Raw genomic sequence first — 11,152 nt, 5'->3', positions numbered from 1 at the left:
TAGATCTTTCACCAAATCACCCAAAATGTACATCAAAGGTAGATTCTAATTTTATGAAGGAAAATAAGGAGGATTTTGTAATTGAGAAATTGAATGCCCTATCTTTGATTAATTGATAATGGACTATATAAAATCACACATTAAAATATCACTAGTAGTGGTTAACTATGTGTAAATTTATTCTTATATAATTGATTTTCAGAACCACCTGGTCCACCAACCAATCTCAAAGTGGTTGATACGACCAAAAGTTCCATAACCCTTGGATGGGGAAAACCAGTGTATGATGGTGGCGCCCCAATAATTGGATATGTTGTGGAAATGAGACCAAAAAAACCAGATACATCACCTGATGAAGGCTGGAAAAGATGCAATGCGGCAGCACAGCTTGTTCGCATGGAATTCACTGTTACCAGCTTGGATGAAAACCAGGAATACGAGTTCAGAGTGTGTGCCCAAAACCAAGTTGGCATTGGGCGCCCTGCAGAACTAAAGGACGCTATTAAACCTAAAGAAATCCTAGGTGAGGTCCTCTTTTATCACTTGGTTCATTCATACTTCACTTCTCACGTGATTTCCCCACATTCTGAAAAGTCAACTAATGGTTTTCATGTCATTTGCAGAACCTCCGGAGGTTGAATTGGATGCCAGCATGAGAAAACTGGTCACAGTGAGAGCAGGATGCCCTATTCGACTGTTTGCCATAGTGAGAGGGCGACCAGCCCCTAAAGTCACTTGGCGAAGAGTGGGTATTGATAACGTGGTCAGAAAAGGACAAGTTGATCTGGTTGACACTATGGCCTTCCTTGTCATCCCCAATTCTACCCGTGATGACTCAGGAAAATATTCCCTGACGCTTGTAAACCCAGCAGGAGAAAAGGCCGTGTTCGTGAATGTCAGAGTATTAGGTGGGTTACTAACAAGCTTCCTCCTCCACTTCAAAAATACATTAGTTAATAAGGCGGCTGAAGAGACATGTGTATCTGATTTTGTGGTTCTTTACAGATACCCCCGGACCTGTGTCTGATTTAAAAGTTTCAGATGTCACTAAAACATCATGCCACGTTTCCTGGGCCCCTCCTGAGAACGATGGTGGGAGCCAGGTGACACATTATATTGTGGAGAAACGTGAGGCAGACAGAAAGACATGGTCAACAGTTACCCCAGAAGTTAAGAAAACGAGCTTCCACGTCACCAATCTTGTCCCTGGGAATGAGTATTTCTTCAGAGTAACTGCTGTCAATGAGTATGGCCCTGGCGTCCCAACAGATGTCCCCAAACCAGTGCTTGCATCCGATCCACTCTGTAAGTCATATCCTTTCTTCCTCCTTTTAACGCCAATCCCCTGCTTGAGCAAGATCAAGATACCAAAAACATTTTAATCCACTAGTGAAAGGGCTTTAATTCGTAGAAACCCAAAACAGTACAAATAAATATCTAACTCACTCATTAAAGACTTTTTTGATCTGCCTCATTTTCTACTTTCTGCTTTCAACATACCAAACCACAGTTTCCATATACTTTGAAGCAAGTGGCATATGAAAACATTTATGTATATTAACAAAGGGATTTGATTAGGTTACCTGGACAGTTTTCTAAATCACGTTTTTCTTCTAGGTGAGCCGGATCCCCCAAGGAAACTAGAAGTTACTGAAATGACAAAGAACAGCGCTGCCTTAGCCTGGTTACCTCCCCTGCGTGACGGAGGCGCTAAAATTGATGGCTATATCATTAGTTACAGAGAAGAAGAGCAGCCTGCAGATCGCTGGACAGAGTACTCAGTGGTAAAAGATCTCAGCCTTGTTGTCACTGGCCTAAAGGAAGGAAAGAAATATAAATTTAGAGTAGTGGCCAGAAATGCTGTTGGAGTCAGTTTGCCAAGAGAAACTGAAGGAGTGTATGAAGCCAAAGAACAGCTGTGTAAGTAGCACTGTCTCATTTTTATCATGCGATGAAAGTTTATTAGAATTTCCTTTGGAAAAGGAGACACTGTAGACATATCTCCCTGAGGAATCTAGTTCCAGAAATTCTGGAAAAATAGTAGAAAACAGTGGTTTTGAAACATTTGAGCCCAAAACACATAGTAAATAAACTAAATCATGACACAGTACACATATATATACACATGACTGGAAAAAAAGTTTCTTGAAGCCTTATTATGTATGCTGGACTGTGATATTTTCTATTCGACTCCATCTCGTTCTTTAAAAAAATATTAGCTGTAATGCAAACATTAATTTGAACCCACTAATGGGTTGCAACCCACAATTTGAAAAACACCAGTATAGTTTCCCACCAGAGGAAATTTAACCTCCCCACAAAATTAATGTATTTTCCTTTTACTTTTAGTGCCACCAAAGATCCTTATGCCAGAGCAAATTACTATTAAAGCTGGGAAGAAACTCCGAATTGAAGCCCATGTGTATGGAAAGCCTCATCCGATCTGTAAATGGAAAAAAGGAGAAGATGATGTTGTCACATCCAGCCACCTGGCAGTGCATAAAGCAGAAAATTCTTCAATTCTGATCATAAAAGATGTTACTAGGAAAGACAGTGGTTACTATAGCCTCACTGCAGAGAACAGTTCTGGGACAGACACTCAGAAAGTCAAAGTTATCGTCATGGGTAGGTCAAGCATTAGACAAATGGCCATCTACACATGAAGATCAGAAACATTTTTTTCCTATCAAATCCCTTGTTCTTATATTTCTTTCCTCTTGGTTCATGCAGATGCTCCTGGGCCCCCTCAGCCTCCATTTGACATTTCAGACATAGACGCCGATGCTTGCTCCCTGTCATGGCACATCCCTCTGGAGGACGGAGGCAGTAACATCACCAATTACATAGTGGAGAAGTGTGACGTGAGCCGAGGTGATTGGGTGACAGCTCTAGCTTCAGTGACAAAAACTTCCTGTAGAGTTGGAAAACTGATCCCAGGCCAGGAGTATGTCTTCAGGGTCCGTGCTGAAAATCGATTTGGCATTTCAGAGCCTCTCACATCTCCAAAGATGCTGGCTAAGTTCCCATTTGGTATGTTTCTTTCAGGAAGAAAAAAATTATTTTCTTTCTAGTTTGTTACTTAAGGTAGAAACTAACATTTCCCTTGTCTTCATCTCCAGGTGTTCCTAGTGAACCAAAGAATGCACGAGTCACTAAAGTCAACAAAGACTGCATATTTGTGGCATGGGACAGACCAGACAGTGATGGAGGGAGCCCCATTACCGGTTACCTGATTGAACGCAAAGAAAGAAACAGTTTGCTCTGGGTGAAAGCTAATGATACTCCTGTCCGGTCAACTGAATATCCTTGTGCAGGCCTTGTAGAAGGTCTTGAGTATTCATTCAGAATCTATGCCCTAAACAAAGCTGGATCCAGCCCACCCAGCAAACCAACGGAATATGTAACTGCAAGAATGCCAGTTGGTGAGTTTTTCTTTTTTTAGTATTATGGGGGCACATTTAAATCTTGGAGTCTCTGAAGATTACTACTTTCATTCAGGAATATGTTCTGGGTGATAATGTGAAATATGGAAGTTTAAAACTTTTGCTATTAAGATAAATGCTGAGAACACCTCTTTTGGTTTTAGATCCTCCTGGAAAGCCTGAAGTTATTGATGTTACCAAGAATACGGTATCCCTCATCTGGGCTCGTCCAAAGCATGATGGAGGCAGTAAAATTATTGGCTATTTCGTAGAAGCTTGCAAACTTCCTGGTGATAAGTGGGTACGGTGCAATACTACACCTCACCAGATTCCCCAGGAAGAGTACACAGTTACTGGCTTAGAAGAAAATGCTCAGTATCAATTTAGAGCAATTGCCAAGACCGTAGTAAACATTAGCCAGCCTTCTGAACCTTCTGATCCAGTGACCATCGCCCCAGAAAATGGTAAGATTCTGTTGAGCATAATAGGCAAAGGTGGACAGCACTCATAAGGTATATTTCTCCTAATAAAATATTAAATCTACATCTATGGAAAAAAGGACAAGTAAAATGATAGGTACTTTGTATACAGACACTAAAAGTTATGATTATGGAGAATCTTAGTAACATGCTAAACTAAAAAGCAGGATACAAAACTGTGAGGACCATATAATTTCAGCCATACATGTGCACAGGAAGATGAGAAAGAAATGCACCAGAATGCTAATAGTGAAAATGTAAGGATGTTAGAATTATGGGTGATCTTTACTTGTCTCTTTATACTTTTAGCATTATCAGATTTCTACATTAAACCTGTATTTCTTTTATAATGAATATGTTACTTTTAAATAGCTCATCTTGAAAGAGATAGAGCATGTGAATTTCCCACTTTTATTAATAAGAATTATATAATATTGCTTTGCATATATTAAATCTTTTTATCTTATTTCTTTCCAGTTCCTCCCAGGATAGACCTGAGTGTGGCTATGAAATCTTTGCTTACTGTAAAAGCTGGAACTAATGTTTGCCTGGATGCCACTGTTTTTGGTAAACCAATGCCAACAGTCTCTTGGAAGAAGGATGGCACACCACTACAACCAGCAGAAGGCATAAAGATGGCCATGAAGCGGAACCTGTGCACCTTGGAGCTGTTCAGCGTGAACCGGAAGGACTCAGGAGACTATACCATTACTGCTGAAAATTCAAGTGGTTCTAAATCAGCCACCATTAAGCTTAAAGTGTTAGGTAACTAAAGCGGTTAATTAGAATCTCATATTTTACTTTGGTTAATGTGATGTAATAGAATTTATGAAATAATATGTGAGAAAAGATACATATCCGCATGTATCTTTTGTAATCACAGAGTTATTCTATAGTGTTTTAGAGCTGAAAAGAGCATTAGAGATCACATATTCCAGTTACATAATTTTACATGTGAGGAAATTAAGATTCTGAAAAATTAAGTGACTTCCAAGGTCATACAGGAAGTTAATGACAATATAGAGACTACAGCCCAGGTCTCCAGACCTCCACTCTACTCATTCCCCGTTTCACATGTGTCAGTGAAAGACTTCATTTTTCCTTCTTGTGCTTTCAGATAAACCAGGTCCTCCGGCATCTGTTAAAATCAACAAAATGTATTCAGATCGTGCAATGCTTTCTTGGGAACCTCCTCTTGAAGACGGAGGCTCAGAAATCACCAACTATATTGTTGACAAACGTGAAACGAGCAGACCCAACTGGGCACAAGTCTCTGCTACTGTGCCCATCACCAGCTGCAGCGTGGAGAAACTTATAGAGGGCCATGAGTATCAGTTCCGCATTTGTGCTGAAAATAAATACGGAGTGGGCGATCCAATCTTAACTGAACCAGCAGTTGCTAAAAACCCATATGGTAGGAACATATTCCTGTGGTTTTTCATTTTACTTTTGAAATATTACCTTGGAGACTGGGATATTAACTTTTCAATTAATCTCTGCAGACCCACCCGGACGCTGTGATCCTCCTGTTATTAGCAATGTCACCAAAGATCATATGACAGTAAGCTGGAAACCACCAGCAGATGATGGCGGCTCACCCATCACTGGCTATTTGCTTGAAAAGCGGGAAACCCAGGCAGTAAACTGGACTAAGGTCAACAGAAAACCTGTTATAGAAAGAACGATAAAAGCAACAGGTCTCCAAGAAGGCACCGAATATGAGTTCCGAGTTACAGCTATAAATAAGGCTGGACCAGGCAAACCCAGCGACGCATCCAAGGCTGTTTATGCTCAGGACCCTCTGTGTAAGTTTGCATGAAAGAGTCCCATATCCTGTGTTCTAAGCAGCATCCAACAACCAGGAATTAGGTTTTAATGAAAATTTTCTATTATTATTTATCCTCAGATCCTCCTGGCCCACCAGCTTTTCCTAAAGTATATGATACAACCCGTAGCTCCGTAAGTCTATCTTGGGGCAAGCCAGCCTATGACGGTGGTAGCCCTATCATTGGTTACCTTGTTGAAGTAAAACGAGCTGACTCTGATAACTGGGTGAGGTGCAATTTACCACAGAAGCTACAGAAAACACGCTTTGAGGTTACCGGCCTGATGGAAAACACAGAATATCAATTCCGTGTGTATGCCGTTAATAAGATCGGATACAGTGACCCCAGTGACGTGCCAGACAAACACTGTCCCAAGGACATCTTGAGTAAGTATTACCAGGAGAAATATATGGAGATTTTCTCAGTCATATTGTAAAACTGATGAGATTTATTTATTTACAAGCTTTAGAGTTGGTAACTCTAGGAGTACATTTTAGGAGAGCTGGGTTGGTACTTTATGGTATAACTGGCCAAATGGAATGCAAGGTGATTAGGGGTTTTGAAAAGCTTGTCATACTTACATGAGAATTTCATGTCTTCAAAAGAACATGAAATTAGGAGTTTTAGTCTGAGAATAAAGAATTTTTAAACTAAGTAGTGAGTTATTTATCATTCTTACGGTTTTTATTTTCTCTTCTATTCCACCCTTGTCCGTAAGTATGTAATTGGTAAGCTCTCCATCTTAATTTCCTTTCTCACCATTTCTTCTATTCGCTTATTCTCCATAACCAATTCTCCCTATATTTTGAATTACTTGGTATTATACTTCACCCTCTACGTACTTTTATTCCAACCATGAAATAAAGAAAGAGAACCAGAGTATATAGTAGAGTGCCTTCAATGAATATAGAAAAGAAAAACAAGAATGGAAGAGAACCAAGAACCAATCATCTATTTTTAATATACAGAGGGCTTGAGAGTTTGTAGGGTTCATTAGAAGAGGAGGTACAGATCCTCCAGGGGAAACTTAGCCTACAGGACATTGGAAAATATAAAGATTGCTACACAATACTGAAATAGTTGACAAAAGTTTTGAGGATTATATTAAGGATTTTTTAAAGAACAAGAAATCAGTTATGGAAAAGAAACTATTTTGTTTCTTTTAGTGATAAGACCAGTAATTGGAAATACATTTGACCATTAAATTATTACTTTAACTTTCTTTACTCTAAACTAAACAGTTCCACCTGAGGGGGAACTTGACGCCGATTTGAGGAAAACACTCATATTACGTGCTGGAGTTACAATGAGACTGTATGTACCAGTAAAAGGACGTCCACCCCCAAAGATAACTTGGTCTAAACCAAATGTCAATCTAAAAGAAAGGATTGGACTGGACATAAAGTCAACTGACTTTGACACTTTCTTGCGCTGTGAAAATGTGAACAAATATGATGCAGGAAAATATATCTTGACTCTGGAGAACAGCTGTGGTAAAAAGGAATATACCATCATAGTGAAAGTGCTTGGTAAGCCTTTTTGAAAAAACGATTATATATGTTACAAATGTAGTCTATGTTTTTTTCACATATTCATTTGTTATTTACCCACTATTTATTCAGATACTCCTGGGCCACCCGTCAATGTGACTGTTAAGGAAATATCCAAAGATTCTGCTTATATTACCTGGGATCCTCCCATTATTGATGGTGGAAGCCCCATCATAAACTACGTGGTAGAAAAACGTGATGCAGAGAGGAAGTCCTGGTCTACAGTGACAACTGAGTGCTCAAAAACAAGCTTCAGAGTCTCTAACTTGGAGGAGGGAAAATCCTACTTCTTCAGGGTGTTTGCTGAAAATGAGTATGGCATTGGTGATCCCGGTGAAACACGCGATGCTGTCAAAGCTTCTGGTGAGCAAATGAGCTACTACCCCATCATTTTGAGTGACGTCTTACCTTGTTTATCTGGGGCTTAGACTTATCATTTCTCTTTTGCTTTAGAAACCCCCGGACCAGTTGTGGACCTGAAAGTGACGTCTGTAACTAAGTCATCTTGTAGCATAGCCTGGAAAAAGCCTCGCAGCGATGGTGGAAGTCGAATAATTGGATATGTAGTCGATTTCTTGACCGAAGACAATAAGTGGCAACGAGTTATGAAATCATTAAGCTTACAGTACTCCATGAAAGATTTGACTGAAGGAAAGGAGTATACCTTCAGAGTGAGTGCTGAGAATGAAAATGGAGAAGGAACCCCAAGTGAAATCACTGCTGTGGCAAAGGATGATGTTGGTAAGTCTTTAACCACACATTTTCATTTTCCCTTTATTGTCATCAAAAGTGCACTCTTGAGCCCTACTCATGGCCTATATAAAAATCTTTTAAAAACTGTAATGATCTGAAAAAGTTAATCACCTGGTCTTAAAAATAACAATAATTTATCTCCGCTGTTTTACAGTGGCTCCTGACCTTGACTTAAAGGATCTACCTGATTTGTGCTACGTGGCTAAAGAAAACAGCAACTTCCGTCTTAAGATCCCCATAAAAGGCAAGCCAGCTCCATCAGTATCCTGGAAGAAAGGAGAAGATCCTCTAGCAACTGACACAAGAGTCAGTGTGGAGTCATCCGCAGTCAACACAACTCTTGTAGTACATGATTGCCAAAAATCTGATGCTGGAAAATACACAATCACACTGAAAAATGTTGCTGGCACCAAGGAAGGAACTATCTCTATAAAAGTTGTTGGCAAGCCTGGCATCCCCACTGGACCAATCAAATTTGATGAAGTCACAGCAGAAGCCATAACCTTAAAGTGGGGTCCTCCAAAGGACGACGGAGGTTCTGAAATCACCAACTATATCCTAGAGAAGAGAGATTCTGTAAACAACAAGTGGGTGACATGTGCCTCAGCTGTCCAGAAAACCACCTTTAGAGTAACCAGACTTCATGAGGGTATGGAATACACCTTCAGGGTCAGTGCCGAAAATAAATACGGTGTAGGAGAGGGCCTGAAATCAGAGCCAGTTGTTGCTAAGCATCCATTTGGTAAGTGTCTCAAAGTCAGAAAACATAAAGCAAAACGTGGTTTTGAGGAAGTTCTTTATTATAAATCTTGCATCATCTACTTTTTCCTAGATGTGCCTGATGCTCCCCCACCTCCCAATATTGTGGATGTCAGACATGATTCAGTATCTCTAACTTGGACTGACCCAAGGAAAACTGGTGGCTCTCCTATTACAGGTAATTAGTTTGCTCTTACATTCTTTCTTCCAAATCTTCCTCCCTGAAAATGAGCTGAATGTGTGCTCCTTATTTATAGCACCCTCTGCACATACAATCATGTATCTTCCTTTCAGTACATTATGCATTCAGTACATTAAGCACTAATTTAGCTAATTAATTAAGCTAATGCTTAATTTCAATGAAAATCTCCTAATATAATAGTTACTAAAGAAAGGCTTTCTTAGTGATATTATCTATTTTTGTGAGTTAAAATTTTTCATCAGAAGGTGCAATAAATATGCATATTCCAAGAGAAAAAAAATGGCCCTATGCCTGGGTAATAAAGTGTAGATACCAGCAAGAAGGATTATTTGTTCCGTATGTCCTTATATAAATTATTTGGGCAAAAACATATATATACTTAAAAATCAGGCCACATTTGCACTTTCTATCTGAATTGACACATCACTCGGTCTTTTGTAGGGTACCACATTGAGTTCAAGGAAAGAAACAGCCTTTTGTGGAAGAGAGCTAACACAACTCCTATTAGGATGAAAGAGTTCAAAGTGACCGGATTAACGGAAGGTCTTGAATATGAATTCCGAGTTATGGCAATCAACTTAGCAGGAGTAGGCAAGCCAAGCCTGCCATCAGAGCCAGTTGTGGCACTTGATCCAATTGGTGAGTCATTATACAAAGAAAAACCCACGTGCATTTTCTGCATGAAGAAAACACTGGTATTGGTTTGACTGGGTTTTTTTGCTTTGTTTTAGATCCTCCTGGCAAACCTGAGGTTATTAATGTAACAAGGAATTCGGTGACTCTCATTTGGACTGAGCCCAAATATGATGGTGGTCATAAACTGACTGGCTATATAGTGGAGAAGCGAGAGCTACCCTCTAAATCTTGGACAAAAGCCAATCATGTTAATGTCCCAGATTGTGCCTTTACTGTAACTGACCTCGTTGAGGGTGGAAAATATGAATTCAGAATTAGAGCAAAGAATACAGCAGGTGCTATCAGTGCTCCATCAGAAAGTACAGGAACCATTATTTGCAAGGATGAATATGGTAGGTCTATTTGACTTTTTAGGCACATAAAAAAATAGCAAATTAAGTCTCCTTCATTTTCTGATTAAAATGTTTTTTTTTTCCTTTGCAGAGGCACCAACCATTGTCCTTGATCCCACAGTAAAAGATGGGCTAACAGTTAAAGCAGGCGATAACATTGTTTTGAGTGCCATTAGCATTCTTGGCAAGCCCCTTCCAAAGTCAAGTTGGTCCAGGGCAGGAAAAGATATTAGACCATCAGATATCATTCAGATATCTTCAACCCCAACATCTTCCATGCTTACTATCAAGTATGCCACTAGAAAGGATGCTGGTGAATACACCATCACTGCTACCAATCCTTTTGGCACGAAGGAGGAACATGTGAAGGTAACAGTCCTTGATGTACCTGGTCCCCCAGGTCCCATTGAAATCAGTAATGTTTCCGCTGAAAAAGCAACACTTACATGGACACCTCCTTTGGAAGATGGTGGCTCACCAATTAAGTCGTATGTTCTTGAAAAGAGAGAAACCAGCCGACTTTTGTGGACAGTCGTTGCTGAAGATATTCAGGCTTGCAGGCATGTGGCAACCAAACTTATCCAAGGAAATGAGTATATCTTCCGTGTCTCAGCTGTAAACCAATATGGCAAAGGAGAACCTGTACAGTCTGAACCTGTCAAAATGGTAGACAGATTTGGTACGTAGCGCATGTAAGGGAACTGATATGTAAACATTTACAGCAGAGTTTAGGAAATCATGGATTTCTCATAAATTTGCTTCCTTTTCAGGTCCCCCTGGCCCTCCTGGAAAACCAGAGATATCAAATGTCACTAAAAACACTGCCACTGTCAGTTGGAAAAGACCAACTGATGATGGTGGCAGTGAGATCACGGGATATCATATAGAAAGGAGAGAAAAGAAAAGTTTGCGATGGGTGAGAGCAACAAAGACGCCAGTTTCTGATCTCAGGTGCAAAGTAACAGGACTGCAAGAAGGAAACACCTATGAATTCCGTGTCAGTGCAGAAAACAAAGCAGGAATTGGTCCACCTAGTGACGCTTCAAATCCTGTTCTAATGAAAGATGTAGCATGTTAGTATTTATCTTTTTCAACATAGCTCATTTGGGAATGCCACTATTTCATATAATGTA

At 39.9% G+C, this 11,152-nt stretch overlaps 1 protein-coding gene across 1 annotated transcript in view; it reads left to right on the top strand.

Moving 5' to 3' along the window:
* Positions 1 to 11,152, top strand: part of TTN (titin) — a 271,163-nt gene that overhangs the window by 210,399 nt on the left and 49,612 nt on the right. Inside the window, exons 255-275 of the mRNA XM_058549338.1 lie at positions 203 to 523; positions 624 to 908; positions 1,006 to 1,305; positions 1,618 to 1,920; positions 2,350 to 2,625; positions 2,731 to 3,030; positions 3,120 to 3,422; positions 3,587 to 3,886; positions 4,379 to 4,666; positions 5,019 to 5,315; positions 5,404 to 5,706; positions 5,808 to 6,113; positions 6,969 to 7,256; positions 7,350 to 7,640; positions 7,731 to 8,018; positions 8,185 to 8,772; positions 8,863 to 8,967; positions 9,433 to 9,630; positions 9,723 to 10,019; positions 10,111 to 10,698; positions 10,790 to 11,092. Coding sequence (XP_058405321.1) covers positions 203 to 523; positions 624 to 908; positions 1,006 to 1,305; positions 1,618 to 1,920; positions 2,350 to 2,625; positions 2,731 to 3,030; positions 3,120 to 3,422; positions 3,587 to 3,886; positions 4,379 to 4,666; positions 5,019 to 5,315; positions 5,404 to 5,706; positions 5,808 to 6,113; positions 6,969 to 7,256; positions 7,350 to 7,640; positions 7,731 to 8,018; positions 8,185 to 8,772; positions 8,863 to 8,967; positions 9,433 to 9,630; positions 9,723 to 10,019; positions 10,111 to 10,698; positions 10,790 to 11,092 — 6,528 coding nt within the window. The remainder of the gene's footprint in view (positions 1 to 202; positions 524 to 623; positions 909 to 1,005; positions 1,306 to 1,617; positions 1,921 to 2,349; positions 2,626 to 2,730; positions 3,031 to 3,119; positions 3,423 to 3,586; positions 3,887 to 4,378; positions 4,667 to 5,018; positions 5,316 to 5,403; positions 5,707 to 5,807; positions 6,114 to 6,968; positions 7,257 to 7,349; positions 7,641 to 7,730; positions 8,019 to 8,184; positions 8,773 to 8,862; positions 8,968 to 9,432; positions 9,631 to 9,722; positions 10,020 to 10,110; positions 10,699 to 10,789; positions 11,093 to 11,152) is intronic.

Source organism: Diceros bicornis, chromosome 10 (genome assembly GCF_020826845.1).
Source record: "Diceros bicornis minor isolate mBicDic1 chromosome 10, mDicBic1.mat.cur, whole genome shotgun sequence".
Lineage (NCBI taxonomy): Eukaryota > Metazoa > Chordata > Mammalia > Perissodactyla > Rhinocerotidae > Diceros > Diceros bicornis.
Note: the sequence above shows the minus strand (reverse complement) of the source record. Positions and strands in the feature narration are given on the sequence as shown.